The 14768-nt window shown below is 41.3% G+C and overlaps 1 protein-coding gene across 1 annotated transcript in view; it reads left to right on the top strand.

The window, feature by feature from the left end:
• LOC113444692 (hexokinase HKDC1-like) overlaps positions 1–14768 on the top strand; it is a 49385-nt gene continuing 34617 nt past the window's right edge. The window contains exons 1-5 of the mRNA XM_026713549.2: positions 1–176; positions 8356–8518; positions 11304–11452; positions 12931–13050; positions 13982–14077. Of these exons, the coding sequence (XP_026569334.1) occupies positions 114–176; positions 8356–8518; positions 11304–11452; positions 12931–13050; positions 13982–14077 (591 nt within the window). The 5' untranslated portion in view covers positions 1–113. The remainder of the gene's footprint in view (positions 177–8355; positions 8519–11303; positions 11453–12930; positions 13051–13981; positions 14078–14768) is intronic.

Genomic DNA, 14768 nt, shown 5'->3' on the forward strand with positions numbered 1-14768 from the left:
CCGGAGACTCATCGGAGAAATGGCTGGGTGGTAAGATCCTGCTGGCTTCTTCAGCATATCAATTCCAGCTTTGGCCTCAGGAACTTGCTGTAAACGCCGAACTACTAGCAAACATGCTGGCGGTGCACCTTGTGGCCTTTTATTTCACAAAGCTAAAAGAAGATCAGATCAAAAAGGTAAGAAGATCTGGTTGTGCGGCTCTCTGGGGGCAAAAGGGGACTAGCTGCATTCTAAGTGGACCTGTTGCTAATCAATGCTAGTAGAGAGAGAGTAGAAAGGGAGGAATTGTACAGCCCTGTATATAACAACTTTCATTTATTAACTTTATAATCCAGCCAGCCTCATTGCCACTCTTGGGTGGCTTACAACTTGCATAAATAAACTGAACTAAGAATTGCAATATATATATGTGCTTTTTAAAAAAAATCCAACAGGTTGTGCATAAAATTCAGAAGTCTCAACTAAAAGGATTCCCTGATGTAGAAGATGATTTAGTAACTTGACATTCTCAAAATGTCAAATTACTAAAGGGTGCGCTCCTATTTGCTTACTGATTTTATTACTTACGAAACAAGGTGTGCTGTAAGCTACGCACACCAAATTTAGTGTGCCATTCCTAAAGCCACATTAAAATATACGATCTTATCCTCAGCTGAAACTTATTTTATCCATTTTATCCAGAAGCAAAATACAGTCAAAAAGCAGCACCAGTTGTCATGAAGCCGTGATAGAACTCTCCCTAATGTTTTGTGTAATAAATATCTTTTTTTTTAAATGAGACAGGAAGGTTCAGTTCCTATGGGTTACTTCTCACGCCTGCATCGATCGGTGTAACATTTTCGGTCTTATATTTAAATGAATCATTACCTGAGATGAAAATAAATCAAGATTAGGAGAGACCACCGAATCTCTTTCCAGAGCTAAATGTTACAGCGATACAACTGGAGGTCCTTCCATCAAATGCCCTATAATTTTATTCAACGGGGAAAAAGTTCTAAACTCCCCATTTATGACCCTGTAATCGCATCATTAGGGGTAGAGTTGGTGCACCTGGATGGAGCTGAGTGTTATTCCAATCTGTGGTTTCCTGGGTCTGTTCTTGTCCTTCAATAACTTACGGGTTTCTGCTCTTCTGCCTGCCTCCCCACCCCCTTGTAATCTTGCGGCCATCATCTGGAAGGAATTCCTACAACCATGAGAAGTTTGTCATGCAGACTTCCAACCTTCGTAAAGGAAGCACTGAAATGAAGCGATTCTACCACCTTAATTTGGAATTGATAATGATTTCTGGGTTTTTCAACTATGCCCCCAACAGCGCTTGGTTCTGATGGTATCCTCCTGAGCATTCTTAAGGGCTCAGACATGACTGCTAACATCCTAGCAGAAAATGGAACGGAGATTCTTAAATTGGCCTCAATCCCAGTGGACTGGACGGTTGCCTATGAAACTAATTCTTGAAGAGGGCCCCAAAAGAAGAGATTCAAACTAATTGGACCAAGTAGGTGGAAGTGGAAAGCTGAGGGGAAGAATGAAGCTCATTGTATACAGGAACCAACCTTGCTGGCTGGTGGGAAATCTGCAGAAGTCTAGCTTACTTATCAAACTTCTGCACCCTTTTTTTTTCTTTTTTACAAAGTCAGCAGACATGTAGATGAGGTGATTCCCTACTGACACTGAATTTTTGAGAAGACTTTAAGAACCTTGCACATCTAAACAGGCCCAGGTCCTCTTGTTAATCCAGTCACAAAGGAGAAGCAAAGAGTAGAAACCAATGGCAAATTTTCTCAGTGGAAGGAAGGAAGGAAGGAAGGAGTCAAGTAGTGAATTCCTTGGTTCTCTTTCTGAACGCAATTGCTTGCTTGCAGATGTTTTATGACTGGACAAGACAACACCTTCAGTGCTGAAGAGAGATTAAAAGAAAATTTAGAGAGCACAAAGTTCCCCACAGTTCAACTCTGAGCTACATTTATTCTTTTCTATTGGTTTTGATTCTCTCAAAGAATCTGGCTTTCTAACTTGTTCATAAAGGTTCTTCATTAGGGCCAAAAAGTAAATTGGCTGAGCTTGAACATACAGTTATACTAAACTATTCAAAAGTGACTATGAAGGGCTCCTAATGGTTCTCTAAACTGAGGGAATGATCAAATGGCAAATACTATTCACTTTTTGAGTGTGAAGGGGTGCATGTTGGAACAAACCACCCTCAAACTTCACTTATATACCAATGGGGCTAAGTGGTCAGTTACTACCAGGAAAAAGATGATGTGGTCATACTGAGTGATGGAGGATGTAGACTCAGTGTGCAGTGTTCTGTGAAAAGGTCAGTCCCTTGCAAAGGATCAATACGAAAATAACTGGAAATAATGTTGTCATCATTATAATGAGGTTACACAAATCTACAGTACATTCACATCTGAAACTGCCATTGACAACAAGTGGGGACAGCATACCTGCACATACCAGGTGTGGAGAACGGTGGCAAGAGAGGACCATATCTGCTAATGAACACCCCAGAAGCTTATAATGGCCACTGTGAGAAACAAAGTAAGATAAACCTTGGCTTGACCTAGCAGGTTTCCTTATGTTCTTGACTTCATTCATGCACTTCAACCAGAATATTTAGGAAATACTTGCATACTTAAGAAATAGCCCACAATACTCAAAACAACTCTATGAGTAAACTGATTACATTAATAAGTAGTTTAAAAAAAATAGATTCAGTGAGACCACCTGTTTGTCTAGATCTTGGCTCCATGTTTGAGAAGGTCCACTAGAAGAAAATCTCTTCTGGGCCTCCTTCTACGTAGATGAACTTAAGGTGGGTTCTCTAAGGCAGTGGTCCCCAACATTCCCAGTTCCACAGATCACCGATGGCAGGGGGGAATGGGATGGTTTCATGCACACAACCTAATCCCCGCACATGCACAAATGGAGCTTTGCGCACTTGCCCATTTGTGTGGCTTGGTTCCCAATGCGCTGCGGACCAGTACTGGTCTGAGGATTGGAGGTTAGGGACTCCTCTCTGGGGGATAATTTTATTAATCTAACTGCCAGCAGTGTGGTAACTGGGACTCACTATTTCACATTCCATAGTGTGCCAATCTGCACTTCACCAGAGTTATTGGAGGACATTCAACAATGTCTCTAAGATCTAAAACCAAAATGCAGAATATGAATCTTAATGTGGCTGGATATTTCCAACCTGTTGCTTTTCAGATGTGGAGCTAAAACCTCCAAGCAAGTATGGACCATTGCTGGCTAATCTGGATTCTTTTCACAGCCCATCTAAGATATATTATCCTGTCTCAAATCTACCTCATATGTATCACATGAATCTATCTCAAAACTTTAGAAGGACCCTTCATTTTAGCATCTTTTCTTTTTAGCCTGACTATATCGGTAATTCAAACATTATCAGTTAGTCACACAGAGTTTTATTTATTAAGATTAATAACTTAGAGATGCAAATTAATTCTAGGAAAATTAAGATATTTCCATTCTTTCCTCCCCCATGTAGAATTTGCTTTGTTCCAAAGATGGCTACTCACACTGTAGAGAAATTACACAAATGCCCTTTCCCAGTAGTATTAACCACTGGAGAACAAAGATGTTGCTGTAGACGCATAATGAAGCTTGTCATTCAAAACAATGAGCAACAAAGGGTCATTGTTGGGGCCAGTATTTTCTATAATGTGTAAGTCAGGTCATCCTCTTCTTTGACCCCAATAAAGTTTATGAAGATGTCCGAGTTGATTCTCTTCCAAATTCTTTCCAGGATTTTGTAAAGTTTGACAGAACTACACATATTAATACAGTTGACCAAACCTGAAGCCTACTCTTTACTTTACAGAACAAACCATTTATACTCAAAACACACTGACAATGTCTCCTTGAATGGTGACAAAATGTTTGCAACCCAATTGCCAAACTCGGAGCTCAAACCAACAGCCTAACTTCTAACCTGAACTACTAATACTCCAAACACATTTCAACCATTTATTTTATTTGGAAACCTAGATATTTTGTACCACTTCAGGAAATATTTTTCTTCTGAAGTTAATTTTAAACAGTGAAAGTGATGTGATTGATGTGTGGATAAAGAATTAGACCTTCACCTTCAATTTCACCATGGCTCTAACTGGAATCACACCCCTCTTAATTCTAAAAAACACAGTCTGATTTCTGGAGAGAAAAAAAATCCATATGTGGACACTCGCGCCTAAGTCTTGACCTATTTCCCAACAAGTTTTGCTTGCCTCCTCGAGTCATCGTTAATAGTAGTCTTACTGTAATTTTTGTTACTTAGCCACATTTATATACTCCAAGATAGTCAGCTCTATTTTCTCCCCCTTCCAAATCCCTATTATAAAAGTTAGAACCTCTTCTCTCCCTTATTTGCTCTTGGGATTGGGTCAGATTTTCAAGTGCTGCCATTTCAGGTTTGTCTTTAAAAACCACTCCCTCTCAAAACTTACTTCAGCAGTACAAAGGGGATTAAGGATAAATCCAAGATTGCAGTCTTAAACTTTTGTTCTGGGGAAATCAACAGGCCATTTCACAAGTCTATGGGTAATGTGTAAACTCTGCTACGTGTAGAAAGTTTTAAGTATTGCATACTATGAGCATGGCTAACAAAAACTACAAGCCTGTAGGTAATGTCTAAACTACTACGTGTAGAAAGTTTAAGTATTGCATACTATGAGCATTACTAACAAAAACTACAAGCTGCTGATCAGAACTCACTATCAATAGCTGGTAATCTCTTTGATTAGTAGAGAACAAAGATCTCTCTTCATTGTTTCTAAAACCAGAAGTTGAGGATTTTTGATCCGCAAAAATCAAATCATAATTACTATTTTCAATGCAGAAAACATTCAGGCCAACTGATAAGAACAGCTTTATTTTAAAGGTTTACTTTCCCAGGTTTCAGTTATTATTAACACTGGAAATGGAAGGTATGAATATGTGCTCACATCACCTTTCCTTAATCTGAGTTTCCAGAAAGGGTCAAAGGGTTGAAGACTCACTCTGCAAGAAAGACAAAACAAATGTTAGCTTTTTGATCACAGAGATAGCTGTGTTTTGTCAATCCAGGGATAGGCACAGACTCAAGTGTGTAGTATCGGCTTCTTCCCATCTTATACGTAGGAGGCATAAGAAGTCGCTACTCTGAGTCAGTGTGTGCATGAAACCAAATTGTAAGCTGTGTGTAACAGAACTCATTCAGAGAACCCATCCATATCTGCAAAGTTTAATCTGATTCAGAGAAACTCAAAAAGTAAGGTTTAGGCAAGAAAAACTAAATGTACAGGAATAGATAAGATGAAACTTGGCTCAACTATGAGAGGGATCTTGGAGTTCTAGTGGACAGTCACTTAAATATGAGCCACCAGTGTGCGGTAGCAGCCCAAAAACCCAATGTAATCCTAGGTTGCCTTAACAGAGAGATAGAATTAGAATCATGTGGAGTATTAGTACTGCTGTATAAAACTTTAATAAGATCACACTTAGAATGTTGCATTCAGTTTTGGTCTCCATATTATAAAAAAGATTTTGAGTCTCTGGAAAGAGTGCAGAGAAGAGCAACAAAGAAGATTAGGGGACTGGAGGCTAAAACCTATGAAGAAAAGTTGCAGGAATTGGGCCCGTCTAGTCTAGTGAAATGAAGGATGAGGGGAGACATGCTAGCAGTGTTTCAATATTTGAAGGGCTGCCACAAAAAAAGGGGGTGTCAACCTATTTTTCAAAGCACCTAAGGGCAGGACAAGAAGCGATGGGTGGAAACTAACCAAGGAGAGAAGCAACCTAGAGAACCAAGGAGAAATTTCCTGACAGTGAGAAAACTTAATCTGTGGAATGGCTGATTAATGGGTGATCCATCATTGGAGGCTTCTAAGAAAGGAATGGAGAACAATTTGTCTGAAATGGTGATGGCGAACCTATGGCAGTGTGCCACAGGTGGCACACAGAGCCATTTGTACGGGCACCGGAGCCCCAGGCAAACTTACCTCAGTGCGCATGTGCACACCTCCCAGCTGTATTTCTGGAAATACTGGAAATGATGAAACGGGCCCATATTTCGGCCTCCAAAGGTTGCAGAGGCTTCCCTCGAGCCTCTGGGAGCCCGAAAAAGGCCTCAAACAGGCTGAAAATCAGCTGGGAGGCACACGCATGCGCAGTGCAGGTCAGGGGGCGATGGGGGGATTGTGCACGCATGCGCAGGGGTGGAGGGGCATGCGCATTGCCTTTTGGGTGCTGGCATGCGAGCGTGCGCACAATTGTTGGCACAGGAGCCCAAAAAGGTTAGCCACCACTGGTATAGGGTTTCCTGCCTGAGAAGGATTTGGCCTCCAAGGTCTTACGTTATTCTGTAATTCTGCCTCCACCAGAAGTCATGATTCAATGTCCAGGAATATGCAAGGAGAAGGCTTGGGGAAGTGGGGTGCTTAAAAAAGTCAAAATGGCAGCTACAACTATGTGATCAAAGCCCCACCATGTGTTATCTATGAGAATTTTCCCAATAAAAGGCAATATCTTTTCTAATAAGGTCCCAACAGTATCTGCTTCGTTTCTAACAATCCTTCTCTCTCTCTCGTTCCCTCTGTGTAAGCATTGTAAATCCTTACAATTTGGCTTCAAAAGTAATGACAACAGATAAAATCATCCGAAATACAGTGTGAGTAAAAGTCATTGGCTGCATAACAGAATCTATTTATGAAATATCCAGATAGAGGAATTTCTAGGGACACCAGACCTAATTTCCCCAATCCATCTTCTTTCCAAACACATTTGTACCCACAATGGCATTTCTCAGTCAGTAACGGACAGTTTTAATTTAGCATTTTGACATGAGCGCTCCATGTTTCCAAGTACAAGGTAGGTGTGCTGCAGCTGTGGGCAACATTTAACTCACAACCTCTGGAGAGCTACCGTTTCCCCACTCGGGCACATAAACTTGCAACGATTGTACTCTCTCATTAAGACAGAACCAAACCAATTCCTTGATGGGTAGCGCAGAATAAATATGCAAACTCTAGAAGACCAGGCATTATAAATCCCTGCCTGACAATAGACTTTGCTCCTTTTTAAGGATCGCTATTTGGTTAGGTAGGGGATTCCAAGGAGAAGAAGTTGGAACTTGCCTACAGGAAGCAAAGCAATTCCCTCCATACTGTATAGGCTAAGCAAGCGCCCTTCCCTCACACATCATGAAAGATGCTGCCTTGCCACCAAACCTGAAGGAAAGTTCTTCTCCCAGTCCAGACTTAGCTCCTCCATATGGTGTGCTTTCCACTTTTATCTGGACTTTCAAGCTGCAAAGTGCTTTGGGCCAGCTCTGCCTGAGCTGTTACAAATAAAAGGAAAAAGAAAAGAAAAAGAAACCACCAGTCTTGAGATTTTGAACTCGGACAACCTAGAACTCCGCCGCCTGCGGTTTGACTTAAGCATAGTTTATAAAATAATTTGCTTTAATGGACTACCAATCAATGACTTTTTCACCTTCAACTGTAACAATACAAGAGCACCCAACAGATACAAACTCAATGTAAACCACTCCAAACTTGATTGCAGAAAGTACGACTTCAGCAACAGAGTGGTCAATGCCTTGCACACACTACCAGACTCTACTACTACACACCAAACCCCCACTCCTTTTCTCTCAAACTAACCACTATTGACCTCACCCCATTCCTAAGAGGTCAGAAAGGGGCGTGCATAAAGTGCACAATCGCGCCTACCGTCCCTGTCCTATTGTCCCCAATTATTCGTACCCATTTCCTGTATTTATACTTATTATCTTGTAAGCTATTGACAAATAAATAAATAAATAAACAAACAAACAAATAAATAAAATAAAAACTGCCACAGATGGCATAAATGAAGTGGCTGTTTTGGGGGAAAACCCTTCCCCCTTATTTTTTGTGCTCAGAATTAAAAGTAGTCAAGTTCTTTCCCGCTTGTAATGCCTCCAGGGCCCTGAAAATTACGGTGTCAAAATGCATTAATTTTGGTACCCAAAATTAGCAGCACAATTTGGGGGCATTTTTGATGTTTTCAAAGAGGGAATGTTGTTTTCAGGGTGGAAATGGAATACTTTGTCTTCTAGAAGCTTTTTTCCATTGATCTTCTGATTCACCCGATGGCATTTTCCATCTTCCCAAAGGTTGGGAGGTCTTCCGTTTTATTCCCCTTGTGTTCACTTATCTGGAGTTACACATTCATTCCCACAACAAGCACACATAGGTATATTCCCTACAAAAGTTCTATTGAGAGGGAGCGAGCGAGGGAGTGAGTGAGTGAGTGAAAGAGAGAGAAAGAGAACAATAACGAGTTGCTAGCATATTTTATTCCAAGGTTGATCGGTACCTATACCAGATGCGCCTTTCTGATGATATTTTACACGATGTGATGACTCGCTTCCAAGCAGAGATGGTGAAAGGTCTAGGAAGAGATACCAATCCAACAGCTGCTGTAAAAATGCTACCAACTTTTGTGAGGTCACTTCCCGATGGCTCAGGTAAGGTCTTTCTTTTGATCCAACAGGTATTCCCCAACTTACAATCATTCAATTAGAGACGATTCAAAGTTATGATGGCAGTTACAAGTTATGATGGGTCCTGGCATTTATGATTGCTGCAAGCATCCCCAGTCATGTGACCAAAATTTGGGTGCTTGGCAATTGGCATGTATTGATAATGGTCACGGTGTCCCAATAGGCAGGAGGCTTAAAGTTTCAGGTAGCTCCAACGTCATTGTTCTGGTTCTTAGAGCCTTTCCAGGTTACACTGGTAAAATCTGGCAGCACATTTTTGGTAGTACGCTATTATTTTTTGCTGTTTTAGAAAAAAATAAGCTCTAAAATAGAGGTTCCCAACTTTTTCTATACTCCGCACCCCTAGAATGCTTCTGATATATTCTCGCACCTCTTACAAAAATAAGTAATCATATCCATATAATTGTGCATATGCACTTTTTAAATTTTAAAACTTCTAAACCCAAGTTTTTTGCACCTCCTGGAACATCGTCTTACGCCCTTGGTTGGGAACCCTGGCTCTAAACAAGCTCTAAAATTCTGACATACTTAACACACTTAACTTGGGAATAATCCAAGCTCAACCCCAAACATTCAGGCCCCAACCCTTTTCTGTTGACATCCCTGCATCATGACCACATCCTCATTGTATCTGTCATGGCTGCATCTCACCTATGCAAGCTTCCATGAGCCGACAGCCTGACATTAGCACCATTGGCGGGGGTGGGGAGGGAAAGATTGGAATGCAAGGAAGAAGCGGGAGTGGGGTAGGGGGTGAAAGCCCAGTTGAGCCTTGGGAGAAGCTACAACCACCCAAGGTCATTAATGAAGTGCTGAGCTGGGAGCTGACTACCTGTCTCCTGAACAATATACAAGCACCTGATGGAACATTTGCAGATAACCAGAGGGGGGGGGAAGGGGGAGAGAGAAATTTCCACTGTGCTGTTTGCACGGAAAATCCTCGCATTCAGCTTACACTACTTCTGTAACCATTAAGCTTCAGTAAAGCATACTCTTGGCAAAACCAATGGCCAGGACTTGTTCTTTGCTAGATGACTTGAGTGAGACAGTTGACAGTAGCTCACTACCGAGCCCTCGTTATAATGGATCCCTTGTTATAATGTCAGAGGGATCCTGCTATTCTTGGATAACTTTGCAAATCCAAGAATGGCAGGATCGCTCTGACGTTAGAAGATCTTTACCCAATATTTATTTATTTATTATTTATTTATTTGTCAAGCAAGTATTAGATAACAGGTATAAGTATAAACATGGTTATGAATACATGAAATGGATACGAATAAAAAAGAAACAATAGGACAGGGACAGTAGGCACGTTGGTGCGCTTATGCATGCCCCCTACAGAATTCTTAGGAAAGGGGTGAGTCATTAGTAGACAGTCTAAGGTTAAAGTTTTTGGGGTTTGGGGAAGAAACCACAGAGTCAGGTAGAGCTCAGGGCAGCAGTGGGATTCTACCAGTTCGCACCTATTCGCTAGAACTGGTTGTTTACATTCTAAGCAGTTTGGAGAACCGGTTGTTAGAAGAAATTACAGGCCTAATCCTGTAAGGAAGGCAGGAAGGAAACATTCTGGTGTTGCTTACAGAACCTGCCTCTCCGTTAACCCTTATTACATTCTTGGCAGGACTAGACTTCCTGTCTCTGGAACTTCTCTGGAGTTTTTTTTCCCCCTCCTTTGCTGGTACTTTGCTTGTGTGAAGTGACCATGCAAAGTTACAATGGCACTGAAAAAAATGACTTATGACTTACAACTGTTGCAGCATCCCCACAGTCACAAGAGGCCAGGCGAGGAGATGTGTGCCTCAATGTGAGTGATGTTGGGTTGGCCATGCCCAGCCAGTCACATGACCACCAAGTCATGCCCACCAACTAAACCACGCCCACAGAACCGGTTGTTGAAAAATTTGAATCCCACCCCTGGCTCGGGGTGTCAAACACAAGACCCATGGGCTGCATCTGGCCCGCAATGTGGTCAGATCCGGCCTGTGCGGTCATCAATGAGAAGAGGAAACATCGGGCCAGAATGGCTCCTACACGGTCTACCCAGTGTGAAGAGGAAACATGCCAGCACTTGGGGAGTGGTGTCAAGCTGGCCACACTCACCCAGTTAATCACGTCCCCTGGCTCCCCTGAGGTCAACCACAGCCTTGATGCAACCCCTCAATGAAATTGAGTTTGCACCCCTACAATAGCTTAAGTCTCAGATTATTTCTTGATATTATGACACTTTTAATATTTGTGATGAAAGTCCACAGTGAGGCTCTACTCGTAGTCTTGGGACAGTATTCACCTGATATATTCACAAGAAATTGATCTTTTATGACACTTGTATGTCTTTATAGATAGCAATAGTACTCACTTATATACTACTTCACAGCCCTCTAAGCAGTTTACAAAGTCAGCGTATTGCCCCCAAAAATCTGGGTCCTTATTTTACCCACCTCAGAACAATGGAAGGCTGAATCAACCTTGAGCTGTTGAGAATTGAACTGCTGGTAGTCAGCAGAATTAGCCTGCAATACGACATTCTAACCACTGTGCCACCACAGCTCATGTTTTTGTAGACTAAATGTTGTACTGAAGGCTAAATGTGGGCTCATGTGTTTGTAGACTAGAGGTTCTTCAAACATGGCTGCATCCAATAGCCGTATCCTGTCTCTGTATTAAAAAACTATTGAGGCTCATGAAGCATCATTTGGCAAGAATTTGTACAGGAATTAATCATTACTCACTATTACTTCCATTACAGAAAAGGGAGAATTCCTAGCTTTGGACTTGGGTGGTTCCAAATTTAAAGTCCTGCACGTTAAAGTAGCCGAAGAAGGAAAACAACATGTACAAATGGATAGTCAGTTCTACCCAACTCCTAAAGAAATCATACAAGGAAGTGGAACAGATGTAAGTACCGTATCATTTTGAGATTTGTATCCCTTTGGGATTTGCTCGTATGGATTTTGAGGCATGTCATAAATGAACATTGCATCCTACAACTTCTTGTTTAATCGTTGCAAATTCTGGAACTTTCACCAGAATTTGCTGCATTCAACTCAGTGGATGATAGGTATCTGCAAATTGATTTCCTAAATCTGTGAATTCTAGTTCCTGTGGTTTTACAGATTAATTTGTCAAACTCTTCCTTGGATAGCAAAATCATGAAATCTCTAGTATATTTTCAGTCTCAGCCCCTTTAAGATGTACGAAGTTCAGCTCCCAGAAACCCCCACATCTTAAAGGGGCCGAGATTGAAAAACATTGCTTATGGGGAGGATGGTCTGAGTTAACAACTCTTTCTCTCTGGTTGGAAAGCTCAAATAAGGAAGGTTCAACACCAAACATAGTGTCAGTTCTGCCATCTTCGGGTTGGTGCCTTGCCAGCATCCTGCCATCAAAAGCTAGTGGGGAGGGGGCAAGCGGGGGGACGATAAATGAGCAATAAACAAGCATGGGGGATGTGATGGAAAATAGGGAGGGGGGATTTCGGTTTGATGAAGACCAGGAAAGCACAGAACCAGTTTGTTCCAGTATTCAAGGCCATGCACCCTGAGAATGGAATGTGGATTGTCCCAGACATCTTGGCGATTCTCAAAACACCTATGAATGAAGAGGGCTGGGATGAGGGGGGAAATTTGTATCCTTTTGCACAGGAATCTTAGTTCTAGCCTGATTTTACTGCAACCAGCAACCTTCGGTAAAAGAGCCTGACTTCACCCTAATGGAGTTGAAGGCCTTTCTTTCCTAAGGCATCTGACTGGAGTAGGTCTGACACATAGATTTTGTTCCATATTAGTATTCTTGGAATACCCTCACTTGATTGGTCCAAACGGACTACTCTGTGATTGGTGGAAAGAACTGCAGTGATTGGCTCGTAATGAATCAACTGCGATTGGCCGCGCTGATCGCGGGAGATTCAAAGAGCCGTCATTGGTTGCGAGCCGCCGGCAATCCCTATACGAAGGGCTGCCGCGGCTCGCAGGTCCAACACAGATCTGTATACCAAATAAAGAGCTGAATAGTCACCCTGGTCTCGAGTCCCTTTTCCCGCGATCTAACAGATTTCCCCTCTATATTAGCATTGCAGTTTGCGGAATTCCTGATGGCTACAAATTCTGAGAGATTACAGCCCCAAACACTTGGAGGTTGAGTTTGAGAATAAATATTATTTTTTATTGTAATGGTAACAAATTAGTTACACTGATGTAAGAAGACGTTTTAGCCGGCGTGCATGCTTAAGAAAAAGAACTATCTATATAGATAATTGATAATATTTACCTCTTCTTCAGTGTGAGCTGCTTAGAATCTTTATTTGAAAGGAAATGCAAAAAGCATTTTGTATTATTAACCCATTAAAATAATATTTAGTCTGTGTTCCTTTCCAGCTGTTTCAATATGTGGCTGACTGTCTTGCAGACTTTATGGAGACAAAGGACATAAAATATAAGAAACTACCTCTTGGTTTTACCTTTTCTTTTCCCTGTAGGCAGAAAAAATTGGAGGAGGTAAGCGCAACCGTGTGTGTCACATTAAAAGCAGAGTAAAGTTATGGTTGGTAAATTATTGGTAATAAATTACTTACTGTCACCAAATAATTTTAAGCAGCGTTTCTCAACTCTGACAATTTGAAGATGTGTGGATTTCAACTCCCAGAATTCTGCTCTAAAGTGTGCAAGCTAATATTATAGTAGGATATATCAATTAGTTTTTCATCCAAATCTAGTCTAGGACCTTGCTTTTAAACAACCTGAAAAAGGGGTGAAAATGAGAGGATGAGGATCTGGGCCATCCATGCTCCTGTCTGAAAAGAACTGAATGGTGCTTGAGATGAAGCCATTTGGTACTGTTCCAATCCTATGCATTTTTTTCCCGAACGTCGGTATAGAATAGGGAATCTGGGCTCCTCTAGGAATCATTAAACTTTAAGACATCAGGACTCAATTGCATTTCAAAACCAGGAAAAAACTTAAGCATTTTAGTCAGAATAGAGCTAGAAGGGACCTTGGAGTTTTTCTAATCCAACCAAGCAGCAGACCTTATACCTTTTCAGACGAATGGCTGCTCAGTCTCTTCTTAAAAACCTCCAGTGATGAAGCACCCACAAGGTCTGAAGGCAAAGCTGTTCCACTGGTTAATTGTCCTCACTGTTCAGAAGTTTCTCCTGAATTCCAGGTTGCTTCTCTCCTTGGTTAATTTCGATCCATTATTTCTTGTCTTGCCCTCTGGTGCTTTGGGAAATAACTTGACCCCCTCTTCTTTGTGGCAGCCCCTCAAATACTGGAATGCTGCTCTCGTGTCACCAAAAAGTCCTTCTTTTATTCAGTGATAAATTATGTTTTTATCCTATCGCTTTTGCTGAGTCACCAGTCACAAACATGAATGGATTTATATCAACATCGTCTAATTTATTATTATTAATAATTGCTCCTTTGGTAGGGGGTCCTTCTTTCGTGGACGAAACATTTTAAAGTCCGAGGGGTGCAACAGACGGATGTGGTGGACAATCTGTGCAAAGCCCTCAGAAAGCACAAGGCAAGTTCAACCTGATACGTTTTCTGAATAACCTGTGTTTCAGCTGCAGTGTGTATATTGTTTATTGATTATGCCTGCTGAATAGAAGGAAAGTTCTTTTGGTCTACAGCAGAGGTCTCTAAACTTGGCAACGTTAAGACTTGTGGACTTCAACTCCCAGAATTCTCCAGCCAGCTATGTCCACAAGTCTTAAAGTTGCCAATTTTGGGGACCCCTGGTCTATAGTGACAAAACAATCAAGATTCTGATAGCACCAGTTCTGACTTTTGTTAACAGGCACAAAGTGATGTCTTTTATGAGAATAAAATAGATGTGTTGGAAAAGATACTACCAGACTTCTGTGGATGTGCATACTGAATTTGACACACACAAAAAACCGTCCCATTCATTATTTCAAAGCTAAACAGCTCAGAGAAATTTCCTTACCAGATTCCTCAATGCCTTCACATAAACAGAGCTTCTGAGGTACTTAAAAGTTCTTAAAAATTCAAGGAGATATTCAAAGATAGATCTGCCTTGGGAGTAGCCCATGTTGAACTGTATAGCACAATCAAACATCCGAGTTGGCCATGGGAAATGTGTTATGACATTTTGTTTTGTGTCACAAAATACTTTAGGATCATTTTAATGTCATAAAATGGTTTATAAAATTTGGCAGATTTCAGTTCCACAGGTGGTGGGAGTCCCAGAT

Source organism: Pseudonaja textilis, chromosome 4 (assembly GCF_049901715.1).
Source record: "Pseudonaja textilis isolate UNSWEBS1 chromosome 4, rPseTex1.2, whole genome shotgun sequence".
Lineage (NCBI taxonomy): Eukaryota > Metazoa > Chordata > Lepidosauria > Squamata > Elapidae > Pseudonaja > Pseudonaja textilis.